This window comes from Heterodontus francisci, chromosome 23 (genome assembly GCF_036365525.1).
Source record: "Heterodontus francisci isolate sHetFra1 chromosome 23, sHetFra1.hap1, whole genome shotgun sequence".
Classification (NCBI taxonomy): Eukaryota; Metazoa; Chordata; class Chondrichthyes; order Heterodontiformes; family Heterodontidae; genus Heterodontus; species Heterodontus francisci.
This window is the reverse complement of record NC_090393.1, coordinates 18,515,113-18,536,271: the sequence shown is the minus strand read 5'-3', so window position 1 is coordinate 18,536,271 and position 21,159 is coordinate 18,515,113. Positions and strand designations below refer to the sequence as shown.

The 21,159-nt window shown below is 45.2% G+C and overlaps 2 protein-coding genes across 6 annotated transcripts in view; one reads left to right on the top strand and one right to left on the bottom strand.

Moving 5' to 3' along the window:
- LOC137382619 (acyl-CoA dehydrogenase family member 10-like) overlaps positions 1–18,906 on the bottom strand; it is a 97,801-nt gene extending 78,895 nt beyond the window's left edge. For 3 of the 5 annotated variants that reach the window (XM_068054795.1, XM_068054798.1, XM_068054799.1), the window contains exon 1: positions 18,686–18,906. The gene's annotated coding sequence lies outside the window, so the exon portion shown is untranslated. Of the gene's footprint in view, positions 1–5,649; positions 5,725–18,685 lie in introns of all 5 variants that reach the window. The other 2 variants (XM_068054796.1, XM_068054797.1) reach the window with 1 other exon arrangement.
- Positions 5,394–5,837, top strand: LOC137382904 (ribonuclease H-like). Its single transcript, XM_068055481.1, has one exon. The coding sequence runs from the start codon at positions 5,394–5,396 to the stop codon at positions 5,835–5,837; it is 444 nt and encodes a 147-aa protein (XP_067911582.1).
- Positions 18,907–21,159: the final 2,253 nt, after the last annotated feature.

Sequence of the window (21,159 nt, the reverse complement as noted above, 5' to 3'; positions counted from 1 at the left end):
GATGGGCACCGAGTATGAAAGGGATGAACAAGGGATTTGTTACTCTGTTGCAAAAGATGCTGGATCACAATGTGATATTTCATTGCATTCCATATTTCATCAAGAAGCACTCTGTGCCCAAACGTTTCCTCCTGAGTGCACGGAAGTAATGTTCCTGGTTATAAAGACAGTTAACAAAATAATGGCAAAAGGATTAAACAACTGGCAATTCTGTGCACTTCTTAAAGAGGTTAACTGTCAATATTCGGACCTTTTTCTCCATAACAAGGAATGTTGACTTTCCAGGGGGAAGAGTTCTTCTGCATTTTTCCAGTTGTTTGGAAGAATTGAAGGTGCTCATGCGAGAAAAGGGCTGCGACTTTGCAGAGTTAACTACTTCTTCTTAGGCAGTCCCTTGGGATCGAGAATGACTTGCTTCCACTACATTTTGATGGGTTCTGAAATGGCTGATAAGTCCACAGATCCAAAGTGGCTGCTGAAATTTCACGTCATGGCAGACATCACATCACATTTAAACGATCTCAACAAAAAGCTGCAAGGCAAGGGAAACACGGCTCTCGCCCTTTTGGTGAAGTACTTTCATTTGAGCGCAAACTAGCACTGTTTGCAAGACACACTGAGACAGGTTCCCTTGCTCATTTCGCATCAGTGAAACAATTCAAAGAACAGTTAAACAGTACACTTTACAAGGAAAACCTGAAAAAAAATCAGATTCTGAAAATACAAGAAGCTTTTGCAGGACATTTTCAGGAAAGGAAAGGGCAACTTTACAACTTGCGTTCAAACCCCTTGAAGCAGACACCTCGACACTCAACTTTTCAGCATTTTCAGGAGCGAGCCAAGTGGAAATTGAACTTGAACTGGAAGATTTGCATGACAAGGATATGTGGAAACCCAAATTGAAAATCTAGAAATCTTCAACACAGATGGACTGAAATGCACGATCTTAAAAAAAAGCCTAAATTGTGTTTGAAGTTTAGAATTCTTTGCTGGACATTTACTTGAAGAGATCCGCATATGGCGCACTATCCATCTTTGGATCTACTTACCTGTCTGAGCAAGTGTTTTCAAGCATGAATTTCATAAAAAGCAAGTTAAGAAGCCAATTGAATGATGGAAGTTTACAGTCCTGCTTGAAAATGAAAATAGCACACTGTCCAGATACCAATGACTCCCCTAAGGAATCCAACAGCAGAAATCACATTGAAGTAAGTTTTATTTTATTACTACTTGTCAGATTTCGAGAGGTATCATCCACTGAAAGCAATTTCACAGCTCCATTGAGTGCAGATAAGAGATCTTTACAAGCACTTAGTGAGCCCCTGTGGGGACAGAACAATGGGGACAGACCTAAGACAGCTAATCAATTAATTATAGACTACTAACAAACTAACCTCAGAGCTGCAGAGACAGCTTATCAGCAGAAACAGACTAACAAGCAGAAACTAACGGGACAGCTGCAGACTGCTTAATAGTCGCCTATTGTGGAACAATCAACCTAACGGTCCAAGGAGATAGGGGGATGTGAAACTGCTGGAGTAAGGTGGTGAAACAAATTGATAAGGCAGTACACCAATCAGGCTCTGACACCAAGAAAATGCAGAAGTTTGTAGACCAATTGGGAACAAAGAAGGGGTGTCACTGATTTGTATGAAGGACTATAAGAAAGGCTTAATTTGGCGCACAGGTGTGTGTGTGTCTGCTTTGCTGATGATGTAACCATTATGTACCGCAATAAAGTTTTTTAAAGTTACAGTCAGACTTCGTCTCTCTCTGAAATTGATGAGATCCAACAATTTGGCATAGTCGGCAGGATCGCTGGTGGATAAAGACCAAAGCCCTGGACATCGGACTCATATTGGCCCCAGGAGGCAAGGACCCCTCTTTACTTTAAAAAGTCCTTGACCGTTGTCTAGGTTCGCTACTCCACCACGCAATTCTGAACTTTTCCATGACTCGAGACCCCCTGTACAGGCGCGTGACTCGGCAGTATTCGACGACATATACCGACCAGGCTATAAAGCCCCACAGCATCCGCAAAAGAAGCCCCAGCTCGAGACCCTCTACACAAAATTGATTCAATGACTGACGAAGGCAACCGACAGTTACCAACTACTGTCAAAGGCGGGCGGGCCCCACCTGATGTTCCCGAAGATGAAATCTTTCGGCAGTTAAAAGAATATATAGAACAACAGTTTAATTTGGTGAAAACGTATACTGAAATTGAGCAAAAATATGGTACCTCCAAGGGACAGTGGTCCTTGGAAGATATAAAGAGAGTTTGGGGAAAAACAACCCGTTTAAAGGATAAAGAGCGGACCCAATGGTCCTTAGTTGTAATGGGCCAGATCCGACAGCGTAATGGAATTATCCAACAAGCTCAACATGACGGCGACCTGACTAATGCGAAGGACCAACTGAAGGCGGTTTGCTAACAATTAAGAAAGGAAAGCTTAAATTAGAAAAACTACAAACTGAAAAAGCAAGGTTGGAAACCGAAAATAAAGAACTTAAAAAACAATTATGAGACGAACGGGCAACGCAACCGAAGGGACCGGGGCCGTCCTGCAGACTCCACACGTCCCGCCTGTACCCGGACCTGGAGTCGTTACTAAAAGAACTACGAAAAACGCAACTGCGTCAAGACAGTCTAGAGGAAGCTGAGTCCTCCAGTGAAGAAAGTGATACTGATAATGAGCTCCCTTTTGCACGGCTCGCCCTCCCCGCCCAAAAAGAAATGCGTTAAGGTCAAGCAGGAAAAGAAGACTACAGACGGTAACAAGGTGATCACGTCTGAGCACAACACTTACTGGGTGCATGTCTCGGCGGATCCTGAGAAAATTGATAAATGGTCTGAAGAATTGCCTGACCTGACAAAGGGGGGCCAGAAGACATGGGAACAGTTGGAACGTCTGAAGAGAATTTACGACCTCCACCCGTGGGACGGGGTACAGATTCTGACCGTAATGGTGCCCGGGCGAGCAAGCCGGAAGCTAAGGAGGGAGGTCCAAACTGCTTTGGGTGAAGATGGTCAACTACTAGACGCTGGGTGGGTTGCGATTAACAAGTGGTTGCGAGAGTTTTGTCCTGCAAAAACGGACTGGAGCAAAATTGCAGCCTGTCGGCAGAAGAGCTCTGAGGAGGTGGGGGAGTATGAAGAAAGGCTCAGGTCCACCTGGGTGGAACACTCAGGGATAGTAGACTCTGCTCCAGAGGAGCTGGACGACACCAGGTTTGGATCCTTAAAAACCGCTTTTGTTGCTGGACTAAAGCCGGAATTGTCTAAAATGTTGAAGGCCACCCTACCGGATTGGGACGCAATAAGTTAATTGACAGATGCGCCCAGCTGGACAGGGACATGGGAGTCAAGCTTCGAGCCTTGCAGACGGGTCAGACACCGAAAGATCCTGATAAGGAGCACAATAGGCGACCCGGCACATGTCACCACTGCGGGAACGAAGGCCATTGGGCTAAGATGTGCAGAGCAAGAGGACGAGGCAAAGGACGCCAAGGATACAATCCGGCACCAAGACCAGGTCCTTCCCCTGAGGACAATGACCTAGAAAAATTCAAACAGTTGTCACCCCAGCAACGGAAGGAGATACTGGCGTTACATGGTGCAGCAAAAAACTAGTGGAGCCCTCCCTTGCCTTTTCGGCGCCCCTTCTGGCGCTAATAGAACATAGAAAAGATGGATTGTATATAACTGCGAGGGTGGGCGACCAGGACATAGACTGCTTATTGGATACCGGAGCCGAATTAACGTGCCTACCTCAACAATACAGAAACTCCCTACTGATGGATGGTAAGACTAAAACAGCTCACGGGGCTGGGGGCCACAGGTTGGTGATCAAGAAGACCCAGCCCATTCGCATTGGTCTTGGTCCGCACGAATTGATAACACCAGTCTGGATAGGCATGGCGGACCAGGCCCTTCTCGGTATGGACGTTCTCACCCAGCTGAACTCCTTGTTGCATTTCGAAGGCGGCCAAGTAACTTGGTCGATCAGAAGTTTGAAGAAGGAGGAGCTGAGGGTGCACCCAATATGGGCCCAGGATAAGAACGATTGTGGGCTACTTCAAATGGAACCGGCAACGTTTACGGGATCCGCTCCACCCTGTACTAAGCAATACCCCATTAGTCCAACATCCGTTGCAGGAATCTTACCCGTAATTGGACAGCTAGAGGAGCGAGGTGCGCTGGTTAAAACACACAGTACCTCCAACAGCCCTGTGTGGCCAGTACGGAAACCAAACGGGACCTGGCGGCTTACTGTCAACTATAGGAAGGCTAACCAGTGAATTAATCAAAAGGCCCCTCTGGCAGCTGACCCCTCTGCGGTATTTAATGCCCTGAAGCCAGAACACGAATGGTTCTCTGTTATCGATATGGCCAATGGATTTTGGTCGGTGCCACTGGCACCCGAGGTCCAACCGTGGTTCGCCTTTACCGTACAACAACAGTACACCTGGACCCGACTGCCACAGGGTTTTCACAACAGTCCCACGGTATTTCATACGGCCCTACAAAACCATTTGAGAGAGTTACCTTCCATGCACTCCACGGTCATCCAGTATGTGGACGACATTCTGTTAGCCTCTGAGACAGAAGAACAACACAAACAAGATCTGCGTACCCTGCTAGACCACTTTCATCAGAGAGGACACAAGGCCAGTATCGACAAATTGCAAATAGCCCAAGGAAAGGTCGTGTACCTGGGACAAAAGATTTCAAAAGGAAAGAGGGAACTCACCCAGGACAGGACCACAGCCATTCGATCTGCCAAACAGCCCACCACTATCCAGGAGCTTAGGTCCTTTTTGGGTTTGTGTAACTTCAACAGAAACTGGATCAACTTCTACACACAGCTAACTCAACCATTAACCGATCTCTTGAAGGGAAAGCAGGCTTCCAAAGAATCAGTCACCTTAACCAAAGGACAACAAGAGGCTTTCGAAAGCTTAAGGAGGGCTTTGTGCTCGGCGCCAGCCCTGGGAATCCCCGACAACAGGAAACCATTCACCCTGTTTGTACATGAAAAAGAGGGATATATGACTGCCATACTGACATTGGATACTATTCGAGAAAACTGGACACCGTAGCCCTGGGATGGGGCAGTTGCCTAAGGGCCATGGAAGCTACATGCCAAGCTGTGACGGCTACTGCAGGTCTGGTGTTGGATCAAAAGCTAACTGTTAAGTGTCCGCACACAGTCCACACATTGCTATCCATGAACCGAATATCCCAAGTGACCGCAGCCAGATGGACCCGATGGACAACAGTCCTAGAGGCTCCCAATCTCCACATCGTCCGGGCCAGCCCGGTAAATCCGGCGACTATGCTCCCGTGGCCTGAAGAGATGGAGGAAGAAGAACATGATTGTGTGGAGGTTATGAGAGAGACAGAGGAGGTAACCCTAGCGGCAGAGGAAGCATTGCTCAATCCAGATTTGATCCTATTCACAGATGGTTCCTCCTTTGTTGACAACGGTACACGAAAAGCAGGATGGGCAGTTACAACCCTACATGAAGTTGTGGAAGTGGGATGCCTGCCTTCAGGGACATCGGCCCAACAAGCCGAACTGCAAGCCCTGTCGGAAGCGTGTCGAATAGCAGAGGGGAAGACAGCTAATATTTACACAGACTCACGGTATGCTTTTGGAGTTGCTCACGACTTTGGTCAGCTGTGGCACAAAAGAGGATTTCTCACTGCTGCTGGTACACCTATTCGAAATGGGAAAGAGGTTCGAGACTTACTAGAGGCCATGCAATTACCACAAGAGGTGTCTATTCAGAAATGTAACGCCCATACGAAGGATAATACCATAGAGGTGTAGAGAAATGCCCTAGCCGACCAGGCCGCCAAGGGAGCTGCCTCACAGGGCGACTCCTTGGATGTACGGACGCAAATATGTAAACTGAGTGTACCCAGTCTGGCACAAGATCTACAAGTGATGCAGAGCGAATGCTCCAAGGGTGAAAAATGGACCTGGATAGAAGCAGGGATCAAGTTATGTGACGACGGCATCTGGAGGCAAAGGGACACCGAGAGACCAGTCGCGCCACAGGCGCTGATGCCCTTTTTAGCCCAACAAATTCACTCCTGGGGACAGCTGGCCCCGCAACAGATGACAGCACGGTTCCAGAAAAGCTGGTGGGGTCGAGGGTTTAAAAAACACGCCCAGTTGGTGGCTGACCGCTGTGTGGTCTGTCAGAAAAACAATCCAGGACCCACCACGATAATGCCTCAACTAAAAGCCCCTGCTCCAGCCGGCCCATTCCAGTGCTTGTGTTGACTATGTCACTCTTCCACCTTGTCAGGGATACACCGGCATTTTAGTCATCGTCGATAAATTTTCTAGATGGGTGGAGGCCGTCCCAGCCAGAAAAGCCACGGCCAACCACACCGCTAAGGTCCTGTGTAAGAATTACATCCCCAGATGAGGAGTACCGGTCAGAATTGACTCTGACCAAGGAACTCATTTCACAGGCGCGGTCTGTCAGGAAGTCTGTCGATTACTAAACATCATGTGGGATTTACACTGTCCTCACCATCCCCAGTCATCGGGCCAAGTGGAACGAATGAATCAGACTCTAAAACAGCGACTATCCAAGTATCACCAGGAAGGAATAAAGTGGCCTCAGGCATTGCCGATAGTTCTGTGCAGTATTATGGCGACTCCGAACAGAACAACAGGCCTGAGCCCATTTGAAATAATAACAGGGAGACCCATGTCTTTGCCGGGAACAATTGATCTACGAAAAGCTGATTGTCACTTGATGAGTGACGCTTTACTAGAATATTGTCAGAACCTAACAAATGCTGTCAGTTCTGCTTCCTCGCAGGTATCGGCAAGTGGGGGGGGGGGGGGGACCCACCAGGAGGGCACGACATCGTCCCGGGAGTCTGGGTCTACGTGAAGAAAATACACAAAGAACCTTTGGGCGCCAAGTGGGAGGGACCTTTCCAGGTGCTACTGACCACCCAGGCAGCAGTTAAGGTGGAAGGAAAGAAAGCCTGGATACACGCCTCTCACGTAAAACGAGAGACCCGTGATCGAATACCGATCGGTTATCAGGACACTCATTAATTGCTAATATGTTCAGAATTTTTATCATCTTCTTTGCATGTATTTTAAGTAGTTGCTCACTTTTGAATAACCAAACCTGTCCACATGGGGGAACTAATCGAATGTCCAGGGTATTACAGGTCAACTCTTTCCTTTAAATGTCTTATACATATGCCAAAGAAGTTAACCTCTCCCGCTGTTGGGTATGTGCACACGTGCCCATCCCTCAAGGGGAGGCATCCCCTTACGACCCATTCCCTTTAACGCGTCGGAGACGGCGGAATTGATCATAAAGGGGTCTCGGAACATATATAACGTAAAGGCCTTTAATAAAAATAGCGACTTGGGTAATTGGCAATCAGCAGGTTGTCCTTTGGCCGCCTTCATGGGGTGGTACCAGCCCCATTACGATCAGACCCAAGAGCCCCCGTTCTTGGTCCTTACTAACACCTCAGGCATGGGAAGATCACTGGGGTTCATATGCCTGGTCAGAGACCAAAGGCGTGGACAAGAGGTGGGACGAAGTAACTGCTCCCACTATTTCAATGTAACTCAGGGCGCTAAAGCTACTCTCCTGCGGGACCTTGAGGAACTAAAAGGGCAGGAGCACACTGCCTGGCAATTGGACCCCGAAATGGCTAAAAACCCCATTGCCTATAATGGTACTTACTTTATTTGCGGCAATAAAGCCTATCCCTGGTTACCGAAATTCTGGACAGGATCGTGCTACTTAGGCTATGTTACACCTTATATCCATCATTTGACCTCCCTGCCTAAGCCGCCTCAGGGGCAAAGGAAGAGACGAGCTATCACCGAGATGGAGAGGTTTTTCTCGATCTTGTTCCCTGGTATGGGACAGCTAAGCTGGCCAGGGAATCTATTAAAGAACAAAGAACAAAGAAAATTGCAGCACAGGAACAGGCCATTCGGCCCTCCAAGCCTGCGCCGATCCAGATCCTCTATCTAAACATGTCGCCTATTTTCTAAGGGTCTGTATCTCTTTGCTTCCTGCCCATTCATGTATCTGTCTAGATACATCATAAAAGACGCTATCGTGCCCGCGTCTACCACCTCCGCTGGCAACGCGTTCCAGGCACCCACCACCCTCTGCGTAAAGAACTTTCCACGTATATCCCCCCCTAAACATTTCCCCTCTCACTTTGAACTCGTGACCCCTAGTAATTGAATCCCCCACTCTGGAAAAAAGCTTCTTGCTATCCACCCTGTCTATACCTCTCATGATTTTGTACACCTCAATCAGGTCCCCCCTCAACCTCCGTCTTTCTAATGGAAATAATCCTAATCTACTCAACCTCTCTTCATAGTTAGCGCCCTCCATACCAGGCAACATCCTGGTGAACCTCCTCTGCACCCTCTCCAAAGCATCTACATCGTTTTGGTAATGTGGCGACCAGAACTGCACGCAGTATTCCAAATGTGGCCGAATCAAAGTCTTATACAACTGTAACATGACCTGCCAACCCTTGTACTCAATACCCCGTCCAATGAAGGAAAGCATGCCGTATGCCTTCTTGATCACTCTATTGACCTGCGTTGCCACCTTCAGGGAACAATGGACCTGAACACCCAAATCTCTCTGTACATCAATTTTCCCCAGGACTTTTCCATTTATTGTATAGTTCACTCTTGAATTGGATCTTCCAAAATGCATCACCTCGCATTTGCCCTGATTGAACTCCATCTGCCATTTCTCTGCCCAACTCTCCAATCTATCTATATTCTGCTGTATTCTCTGACAGTCCCCTTCACTATCAGCTACTCCACCAATCTTAGTGTCGTCTGCAAACTTGCTAATCAGACCTATACTTTCCTCCAAATCATTTATGTATATCACAAACAACAGTGGTCCCAGCACGGATCCCTGTGGAACACCACTGGTCACACATTTTGAGAAACTCCCTTCCACTGCTACTCTGTCTCCTGTTGCCCAGCCAGTTCTTTATCCATCTAGCTAGTACACCCTGGACCCCATGCGACTTCACTTTCTCCATCAGCCTACCATGGGGAACTTTATCAAATGCCTTACTGAAGTCCATGTATATGACATCTACAGCCCTTCCCTCATCAATCAACTTTGTCACTTCCTCAAAGAATTCTATTAAGTTGGTAAGACATGACCTTCCCTGCACAAAACCATGTGGCCTATCACTGATAAGCCCATTTTCTTCCAAATAGGAATAGATCCTATTCCTCAGTATCTTTTCCAGCAGCTTCCCTACCACTGACGTCAGGCTCACCGGTCTATAATTACCTGGATTATCCCTGCTACCCTTCTTAAACAAGGGGACAACATTAGCAATTCTCCAGTCCTCCGGGACCTCACCCGTGTTTAAGGATGCTGCAAAGATATCTGTTAAGGCCCCAGCTATTTCCTCTCTCGCTTCCCTCAGTAACCTGGGACAGATCCCATCCGGACCTGGGGACTTGTCCACCTTAATGCCTTTTAGAATACCCAACACTTCCTCCCTCCTTATGCCGACTTGACCTAGAGTAATCAAACATCTGTCCCTAACCTCAACATCCGTCATGCCCCTCTCCTCGGTGAATACCGATGCAAAGTACTCATTTAGAATCTCACCCATTTTCTCTGACTCCACGCATAACTTTTCTCCTTTGTCCTTGAGTGGGCCAATCCTTTCTCTAGTTACCCTCTTGCTCCTTATATATGAATAAAAGGCTTTGGGATTTTCCTTAATCCTGTTTGCTAAAGATATTTCATGACCCCTTTTAGCCCTCTTAATTCCTCATTTCAGATTGGTCCTACATTCCCGATATTCTTTCAAAGCTTCGTCTTTCTTCAGCCTCCTAGACCTTATGTATGCTTCCTTTTTCCTCTTCGCTAGTCTCACAATTTCAACTGTCATTCATGGTTCCCTAATCTTGCCATTTCTATCCCTCATTTTCACAGGAACATGTCTCTCCTGCACGCTAATCAACCTCTCTTTAAAAGCCTCCCACATATCAAATGTGGATTTACCTTCAAACAGCTGCTCCCAATCTACATTCCCCAGCTCCTGCCGAATTTTGGTATAGTTGGCCTTCCCCCAATTTAGCACTCTTCCTTTAGGACCACTCTCGTCTTTGTCCATGAGTATTCTAAAACTTACGGAATTGTGATCACTATTCCCAAAGTAGTCCCCTACTGAAACTTCAACCATCTGGCCGGGCTCATTCCCCAACACCAGGTCCAGTATGGCCCCTTCCCGAGTTGGACTATTTACATGCTGCTCTAGAAAACCCTCCTGGATGCTCCTTACAAATCCTGCTCCATCTAGACCTCTAACACTAAGTGAATCCCAGTCAATGTTGGGAAAATTAAAATCCCCTATCACCACCACCCTGTTGCTCCTACATCTTTCCATAATCTGTTTACATATTTGTACCTCTATCTCACACTCGCTGTTGGGAGGCCTGTAGTACAGCCCCAACATTGTTACCGCACCCTTCCTATTTCTGAGTTCTGCCCATATTGCCTCACTGCTCGAGTCCTCCATAGTGCCCTCCTTCAGCACAGCTGTGATATCCTCTTTGACCAGTAATGCAACTCCTCCACCCCTTTTACCTCTCTCTCTATCACGCCTGAAACATGGCCTCTGTTCTAGAAAAGGTGGCCAATGACACCGCCGAAGCCCTGGTTAAAATAAATGCAGAAATGGTGGCTATCTGGACAGTGGCCCTTCAGAACTGAATGGCCCTAGATTTTATCCTTGCAGAAAAGGGAGGTACTTGCGCCTTGATAGGGCCCGAATGCTGCACCTACATTCCAGACAGCTCCGAGTAGATCTCTAATCTGGCGGAGCACATCCAAAAGGAGATAGAAAAACTCAAACAACCCCCAACTCCCACTTATGGGATTGGGCAACCGGGTGGTTGGGCTCAATAGGGACCTCAATGGTACAGGGTTTGATCTTTTTTGTTATAATCATAACTTTGTATTTTATATTTTTGCTTATTGAGTGTTGTTGTAAACAAGTAACAGAAGCCCCTGCAAAGCTTATGCCCTTACAGAGCTCCCGCGGGCCCCTCTTGTGGCACAAGCAGGAAGCGTATTGAGCGCGACCCCTCCGGGTGTTGAAGGCTGTTTCTAGACAAATAGAGACCATCAAAGACACTTGGGTGGGATTGAGGGAATGATTCTTAAAAGTGTTTGAAGAAACAAAGGGGGGACTGTGGGGACAGACCTAAGACAGCTAATCAATTAATTATAGACTACTAACAAACTAACCTCAGAGCTGCAGAGACAGCTTATCAGCAGAAACAGACTAACAAGCAGAAACTAAGGGGACAGCTGCAGACTGCTTAATATTAGCCTCTTCTTTGGCCTCCATGTCTCGGGAGACAATGGGTAAGCGCCTGGAGGTGGTCAGTGGTTTGTGGAGCAGCGCCTGGAGTGGCTATAAAGGCCAATTCTAGAGTGACAGACTCTTCCACAGGTGCTGCAGAAAAAATTGGTTGTCGGGGCTGTTACACAGTTGGCTCTCCCCTTGCGCTTCTGTCTTTTTTCCTGCCAACTGCGAAGTCTCTTCGACTCGCCACACTTTAGCTTATAGTAGCCTATTGTGGAACAATCAGCCTAACGATCCAAGGAGCTAGGGGGATGTGAAACTGCTGGAGTAATAAGGTGAAACAAGTTGATAAGGCAGTACACCAATCAGGCTCCGACACCAAGAAACTGCAGAAGTTTGTAGACCAATTGGGAACAAAGAGGGGGTGTCACTGATTTGTATGAAGGACCATAAGAAAGGCTTAATTTGGCACGCAGGTGTGTGTGCGTCTGCTTTGCTGTTGATGTAACCATTATGTACTGCAATAAAGTTTTTTAAAGTTAGTCAGACTTCGTCTCTCTCTCTGTGAAATTGATGAGATCCAACAGCCCTGTCTCCAAAGGCAACTGAATACAATCACTTGACTTCATATCACCCTGAACAACCCATCCAACTACCAAATTTTGATTTACTATTTTTGCATCAACCTTTAAAAGTGTTTAAAAATATTTTCAAAAATGGGAGTCAGATGCAAAAATAAAATATGTTTACATTTTTGACCCAAAATAAATATTGGTTAGTGATCTCCGTAAATTTGACGGGGTTGATGGTAATTAAATAGCTTCTTTTTAAATTTTTTTTATTAACATTGAAGTAACAATTCAATTCAACATTTTAAAGGTTTTTACAAAATGTTTTGATAATAAACATCCTTTTTCATTGATATTTATATATGTAATTTTATAAGCATCAGTAAAAAGGTGCTGCATAGAAATCCATATATGTGTCTCTGTCTTGTTTTTCATTATTGGCTCTTGAGTAACAGCATTGCAGCTCTTGAGATATTGCATTTTTGACTAAATTGTAAGAAAGGCTCGTCTAGTTATTCAGGTTTCTGATCCCTGTCTTACAGCAATTCAGATTTGGAATATTTTACCACTAATTTTTTAAAAAATTCATTCATGGGATGTGGGCGTCGCTGGCTAGACCAGCATTTATTGCCCATCCCTAATTGCCCTTGAGAAGGTGGTGGTGAGCTGCCTTCTTGAACCGCTCCAGTCCATAGGAGGTAGGTACACCCACAGTGCTGTTAGGCAGGGAGTTCCAGGATTTTGACCCAGCAACAGTGAAGGAATGGTGATATATTTCAGGATGGTGTGTGACTTGGAGGGGAACTTACAGGGGGTCGTGTTCCCATACATTTGCTGCCCTTGACCTTCTAGTTGGTAGAGGTCGCAGGTTTGCAAGGTGCTGTCTAAGGAGCCTTGGTGCGTTGCTGCAGTGAATCTTGTAGATGGTAAACACTGCTGCCACTGTGCATCGGTGGTGGAGGCAGTGAATGTTTGTAGATGGGGTGCCAATCAAGCGGGCTACTTTGTCCTGGATGGTGTCGAACTTCTTGACTGTTGTTGGAGCTGCACCCAACCAGGCAAATGGAGAGTATTCCTCACACTCTTGACTTGTGCCTTGTAGATGGTGGACAGGCTTTGGGGAGTCAGGAGGTGAGTTACTCGCCACAGGATTTCTAGCCTCTGACCTGCACTTGTAGCCACGGTACTTATACAGCTACTCCAGTTCAGTTTCTGGTCAATGGTAGCCCCTAGGATCTCACTAACTTGCCCAGGAGAGGGTGCTCACTTAATACTCTATTGATACGTTGTAGTACTTTGGTCCCTGCACCATTAGACAGTGTTACTAGCTTTACAATTACATGCAGACCTGTCAGAATTTACTCACTTGTAGAGCCATCTGAAACCTGCATGTATGGATTTTGCACTAAAAAAATTAGGAATTTTGAAATCCCCCAAGTCTTTGACAGATTTTTTTTAAATCCAGACATTTTGCAGCAATTTATAAGTCACTATCTCCCTCTTGACTCTGGATCAACTTCCACATGAAGGAAATTTTCAGGTAAAGAAATCTTTCTGCAGCTAAACTTAGTTTGTTTCTTCATTTACAGAGCAAGAACTCAGTTAGTACTTTGAAGTGGACAGGAAAATACACCATTCCAGACTCAAGTAAAGCCAACTGCTCTCCAGATTTAGCTTATGTACTGTACTTATGAAGTTGTAGCTGGTCAGCCACAGCACTACAATAATACATGGACATAATGTCAGGAAGCATTTCTTCACAAAGGTAGTGGAAATCTGGAACTCTCTCCCCCAAAAAGCTGTTGAGGCTAGGTCAATTGAAAAATCTGAAGCGGAGATTAATGAATTTTTATTAGGCAAGAGTATTTAAGGTTACAGAACCAAGGTGGGTAGATGGAGTTAAGAAACTGATCAGCCGTGATCTGATTGAATGGGAGAATAGGCTAAAGGGGCTGAATGGCTTTCTCCTGTTCCTAACGTACATCTGGAGCACAGTTGGCTTTATTTGAGGGTAAAATTTTTTAGTATTCTTTGTTGCACTAATCCCAGATATTATGCTCTGTACAGAGTAAGCGGAGTTGAACAAAAAGACTTTAGGGCAAATTTTGATTCAAATTTCCACCGAATTCTGACAGCCATGCTCAATGACACTCTTGGATCTGTCCTGGTTCATTGGTAGCATTCCCATCTCTGAATCAGAAGGTTATGGATTCAAGCCTCATTCCCCAAAATAATCCAAGGTGAAACTGCAGTGCAGATGGGAGATGGAATTTAATACAGAGAAGTGAAAGGTGATGCATTTTGGCAGAAGGGATAGGAAGAGGCAATATAGACCTACTGGCACAGTTCGAAAGAGTGTGCAGGAACAGAAGGACCTTGGGGTCCATGTGCACAGATCCTTGAAGGTGGCAGGACATATTGAGAGAGCAGAACATATGGGATCTTGGGTGTTATAAATAGATGTATTTGGTACAAAAGCAGGGACGTTATGCTGAACCTTTATAAAGCTCTGGATAGGCCACAATTAAGGTACTGCGTCCAGTTCTGGTCACCACACTTTAGGAAAGGTCTGAGGGCCCCTGAAATGATGCAGAGGAGATTTATCAGAATGGTTCAGGAGATGAGGGATTTTCATAGAATCATAGAAAGTTTAAGGAACTGGAAGAGGCCACTTGGCCCATTGTGTCTGTGCTGGCCGTAAAACGAACCACCTATTCTAATCCCACCTTCCAGCATTTGGTCTGTAGCCCTGCAGATTACAGCATTTGTGGTGCATATTTAGACTCCTTTTGAATGAGTGGAGGATTTCTACCTCAACTACCCTTTCGGGCAGTGAGTTCCAGACCATCACCGCTCTCTGGGTGGAAATGTTTTTCCTCAACTCCCCTCTAATTTTTCTACCAATCACTTTAAATCTATGCCCCCTCGTCACTGACTCTCTGCTAAGGTAAATAGGCCCTTCACATCCACTCGATCCAGGCCCCTCAAAATTTTGTACATTTCAATCAAATCTCCCCTCAACCTTCTCTGTTCTAAGGAGAACAACCCCAGCCTATCCAATCTTTCCTCATAGCTGCATTTTTCCAGTCCTGGCAACATTCTTTTAAATCTCCTCTGTACCTTCTCTAGTGAAATTACATCCTTTCTGTAATGAGGTGACCAGAACTGCACATAGTACTCAAGTTGTGGCCTAACCAATGAGTTATACAGTTCCAGCATAACCTCCCTGCTCTTATATTCTATACCTCAGCTAAGAAAGAAAAAGATTCCTTATGCCTTCTTAACCACCTTATCGACCTGTCCTGCTATCTTCAGGGATCTGTGGACATTCACTCCAAGGTCCCTTACTTCCTCTACACTTCTCAGTATTTTCCCATTAATCATGTATGCCTTTGCCTTGTTTGACCTTCCCAAATACATCACCTCACACTTCTCCAGGTTGAATTCCATTTGCCACTTTTCTGCCCATCTGACCAGACCATCAATATCGTCCTGCCGTCCACAGCTATCCTCTTCACTATCTACCACACAGTCAATCTTTGTGTCATATGTAAACTTCTTGATCGTGCCTCCTACATTTATGTCCAAATCATTAACATATACCACAAAAAGCAGGGGACCCAGTACTGAGCCCTGCAGAATGCCACTGGAAACAGCCCTCCAGTCGCTAAAACAGCTGTCAACAATTACCCTTTGTTTCCTGCCACTGAGCCAATTTTGTAACCACCTTGCTACATTTCCCTGCAGACCATGGGATTTTATTTTTTTTTAAAAACCAGTCTGCCATGTGGGACCTGGCCAAAAGCCTTGCTAAAATCCATGTAGACCACATCAACTGCACTACCCTCATCTATCTTCCTTGCTACTTCTTCAAAAAATTTGATCAAAAGATCTTCCCTTAACAAATCTATGCTGACTATCCTTGATTAACCTGTGCCGTTCTAAGTGACAGTTTATCCTGTCTTTCAAAATAGATTCCAATAATTTGCCGACTACTGAGGTTAGACTGACTGGCCTGTAATTATTCAGTCTATCCCTCGCTCCCTTTTTCAACAGAGATACAACATTAGCAGTCCTCCAATCCTCTAGCAACACACCTGTATCCAGTGAGGACTGGAAAATAATGGTCAGACCTTCTGCTATTTCCTCTCTTGCTTCTTTTAACAGCCTAGGGTACATTTCATCTGGCCCTGGTGATTCATCAACTTTCAAGGATGCTAATCCCATTTACACTTCCTCTGTCCTTACATTTATTACATCCAATACTTCACACTCCTCCTCCTTAACTACAATATCTGTATCATTCCCCTCTTTTGTGAAGACAGACGCAAAGTATTCATTAAGAACCATACCAACATCTTCCGCCCCTACACATAGGTTACTTTTTTGGTCTTTTATGGTCTCTACTCTCTCCTTAGTTATCCTCTAACTCTTAACGTATTGATAAAACATCTTTGGGTTCACCTTTATTTTGCTTGCCAATATTATTTCATGCCCTCTCTTTGCTTTCCTAATTTCCTTTTTGATTTCACTCCTCTACTTTCTATACTCCTCTCGGCTTTCTGTAGTATTGAGTTCTCAGTGTCAGACACATGCTTTCCTTTTCTGCCTTATCTTACCCTGTAGGCTTCTTGATATCCACGGGACTCTAGATTTGGCCGTCGCACCCTTTTTCTTTGTGGGAATATGTTTACTCTGAACCCCTTGAATCTCCCCTTTGAATGCCTCCCACTGCTCCGACACTGATTTACCTTAAAGTTGCTGTTGCCAGTCCAGTTTCATTAAATCACTCCTCAGTTTAGTAAGATTGACCTTGCCCCAATTGAGAACTCTAACTCCTGTTCTATTTCTGTCCTTTTCCATAATTATGTTAAAACGGACTGAATTATGATCACTACCACCAAAATGCGCTCTCACTGCCACTCCTTCCACCTGCCCATCTTCATTTCCTAAAATGAAGTGTAAAACTACGCCCTCTCTTGTTGGACTTGCTACATACTGGGCAAAAGTTCTCCTGATTGTATCTCAAGAATTCTGCTCCCTCAATTCCTTTCACATTAAAACTATCCCAGTTAATACTGGGGTAGCTCCAGGGTTTAGCTCCAAGGTTGGCTTCGAGCAGCTGGGGTTGTTCTCCTTGGAGCAAAGGAGATTGAGGGGAGATTTGATAGAGGTGTACAAGATTATGACAGGTTTAGATAACGTAGATAAAGAAAGGTTGTTCCCATTAGCTGATGGTACAAGGACTAGGGGACACAGATTTAAGGTTTTGAGCAAGAGATACAGCAGGGATGTGAGGAAGAATTTTTTTAAAGTAGCAAGTGGTAATGATCTGGAACTCGCTGCCTATGAGGGTGGTGGAGACAATGAATGATTTCAAAAGGATACTGGATGGGTACTTGAGGGAAATAAACTTGCGGGGCTACGCAGAGAGAGTGGTGTAATGGGACTGACTGGATTGCTCTAGAGAGAGCCAGCATGGACTTGATGGGCCAAATGGCCTCTTTCTGGGCTGTAACAACTTCATGATTCAGTACCAAGGGTGCATTGTCTGAGATGCAGTCTCGCAGACAACCAAAGCTGTCTGCCCTCTTTGATGGATGCAATATATCCCAAGGTACTATTTAAAGGTCAGAAGTTGAGTTGTCCTGGCCAGTACCTATCCTTTAACCAACACCAAATAGATACCTGGTTATTTGTTTCACAGCTGTTTAAGATCTTGCTGTTTGCAAATTGGCTGCCATTTTTACCTACAGTTAAAGTAGCTAAACTTCAAAAGTAATGAATTGGCTGTAAAGTGCTTTGGGACATTTAGAGAGGCACTATATAAATGCATGTTCTTCTTTGTTTAAAATGTAGCCTTTAAAAAAGACTTGCCTTGATATAGCACCTTCCATGACCACCAGACATCTCAAAGTGCTTTGCAGCCAATGAAGTACTTTTAGAATAAGTGTAGGCACTGTGGTGACATAGGAAATGCATTAGTAGTATTAAAAATAAACACAGCTCTCTCCATACTTAACTGGAGTCACCATCTGTGTCAATCTGGCTGATCACATGTGTGATTCATTATATTTATCCAATCGTGACAGCCCTGTGTGTGGGCAAACAGCTTCTCACAATCCCACTTCCTTTTGCTGTTCACCATTCACTGCTGCCTCCTGTTTGTGATCATCTTGCCTTCGTACAGCACAATGCTGCAAGCCTCACAGATATCACTTCTTTGCAAATCATGTGGTATCACTTGCAGAAAGTCAACCATGCCTATCCATTCCTACCCAGTTAATTATCAAGGAAAGTTTCTAAGACATAAACCAAACACCAATAGCATTTTTTATACAAACTGAAGTCTGTTCTAGTTTTTCCTCTTATGTGGAACAACAGTATATGTGCACCATCTTTGTATATCATACTGCAAGAGTATGATGCTGTTCTCAATATCTTGGCTTGAGTATTGCAAAGAAAAAAGGTCACAAACTCGAATCTGTACTTGTAAATTACAGTATAAGGGGAACAAGTCCAGACCGCGACCTGAAATGTTAACTCTGTTTCTCTCCCCACAGCTACTGAGTATTTCTAGCATTTTCTACTATAATAAATAGACCTTGTGGTTTGAATAAAATATAGGACTGCCCAATCTCACACAATTAAAATTCAAATATATAATTTGTTTGATGCGCCTCATTATTAATAAGTCAGTGCAACGCTATTTGTCTAAACGAATTGAAAGCTTTCTCACTTTTCTTTTCCAATGCTAGATTTCACGGTGAACAGCTGGATGTTGTTTACAGTTCGCACCAGTCACTGGAGACAGGAGTTGAAACCAAATTCTTAAATCTCTAACTGGACCTTTATTCGCAGCCAGATGCGCTACAGCACGATGGTTATAATCATCAAGCCACCAATATTTAATCCCACACTTCTGGACTTGGACTTTTTGTCTTCGTCGTCACCCACCGACTGACATCATCACTCCGCGTCAGACTCTCCGCCCGCCCACTCGCTGACATCAACACTCCGAGACGAACCCATACTCCGCCATTTTGATAAAGGAAGGTCAGGGAGAGTTCAGTATTAGATTTGGTTATAGGTACGCACAAGAAAAATGAGCAGAACCAAAAAAAAAACACGAGCGAATTCGCCGTCCAATGTGAGACTTGCTTTTGCAGAACTGTCAGCAGTAGAGAAATAGGCTGACGAATAGGGCCAAAATGTGTCAGTTGTGGCCCAATACTCTGGCCTCTCAGTCAGAAAGTTTTGCCTTCCAATCTCACTCTAGAGATACAGACGGGACATTTGTAGATTTCTCATTCCATTCTCTTACATTCTTAGCTGTCTTCCAGTTGCATCAATACTGTTATAGTCATGTCAATTTCTTCGTTCTGAATTCCAAATATATCTACGGGCTTTTTCTTCTGTTTGCATCATTTCTGTGCTAAAAACAAGCCCTCTATGTAGGTCTTCTACTCTATCTAATTCTTTCTCAGGACCTCATTACTTTTGAGCTTCACACCTGTGGTTTCCACCCCTGAACATTTTGTGCTTGTTCGTAGACATTGTGAAAATGTCGAATGACCTGATTTAATTCTTACATGTGAACAGTTCACACTCACTTCCTTCAAGTAAAAGGTGTTGCTGTGGGTACCCGCATGGGTCCTAGTTATGCCCGTCTTTTTATGGGATGTGTCAAACATTCCTTGTTCCAGTCCTACTCAGACCCCCTCCCCCAACTCTTTTTCCAGTACATTGATGACTGTATCGGTGCCGTTTCCTGCTCCCACCCGGAACTGGGAAACTTTATCAACTTTGCTTCTAATTTCCACCCTTCTCTCGCCTTTACATGGTCCATCTCCGACACTTCCCTTCCCTTTCTCGACTTCTCTGTCTCCATCTCTGGGGATAAGCTGTCTACTAATATCCATTATAAGCCCACCAACTCCCACAGCTAGCTCGACTACACTTTTTCACACCCTGCTTCCTGTAAGGACTCCATTCCATTCTACCAGTTTCTCCGACTCCAACACATCTGCTCTGATGATGCAACCTTCCATGAAAGCGCTTCTGATATGTCTTCCTTTTTCCTCAACCGAGGATTCCCCCCCACTGTGGTTGACAGGGCCCTCAACCGGGTCCGACCCATTTCCCGCACCTCTACTCTCACTCCTTCCCCAACCTCCCAGAACCGCGACAGGGTTCCCCTTGTCCTCACTTTCCACCCCACCAGCCTCCAGATCCAAAGGATCATCCTCTGCCATTTCTGCCACCTCCAGCGTGATGCCACTACCAAATGCATCTTCCCCTCCCCTGTCAGCATTCTGAAGGGATTGTTCCCTCCGCGACAACCTGGTCCACTCCTCCATTACCTCACCACCTCAATCCCCTTCCCACAGCACCTTCCCCTGCAATCGCAGGAGGTGTAATACCTGCCCATTTACCTCCTCTCTCCTCACTATCCAAGGCCTCAAACACTCCTTTCAGGTGAAGCAGCGATTTACTTGTACTTCTTTCAATGTAGTATACTGTATTCACTGCTCACAATGTGGTTTCCTCTACACTGGGGAGACCAAACGCAGCCTGGGTGACTGCTTTGCGGAACACCTCCGTTCAGTCCGAAAGCAGTCCGAGCTTCCAGTTGCTGGCCATTTCAACACTCCCCCTGCTCTCAGGCCCACAACTCTGTCCTGGGATTGCTGCAGTGTTCCAATGAACATTAACACAAGCTCGAGGAACAGCATCTCATTTACTGATTAGGCACACTACAGCCTGCCGGACTGAACATGGAGTTAAATAATTTCAGAGCATGACGAGCCCCCCTTTTTATTTTTGGTTTTTTTAATGTATTTATTTTATTTTGGTTTGTCTAGTTTGTTTCTACTGTGCCTACCCACTGTTTTTTTCATGTTTGTGCTTGGGGCCAGGCTGTTCAGTTTTCTGTCAATTAACACCCTCTGTACTAACGCTTTGTCTTTCACCACACCATTAACATACCGTTTGCCTTTGCTCCATGACCTTCTGGTCAGTTATTCTCTGTGACCTTGTCCTATCAACATCTTCCCTTTTGTTATCTTTTGCCCCACCCCCACTTTACTTGCTTAAAACTAGCCTCTGCCAGTTTTGATGAAGGGTCATTGACCTGAAATGTTAACTCTGCTTCTCTCTCCACAGATACTGCCAGACCTGCTGAGTATTTCCAGCATTTCCTGTTTTGTTTTC

What these genes read in the sequence shown, in the direction of transcription:
- LOC137382904 (XM_068055481.1), top strand. Translation starts at nt 5,394, where the DNA reads ATGAGAGAGACAGAGGAGGTAACCCTAGCGGCAGAGGAAGCATTGCTC.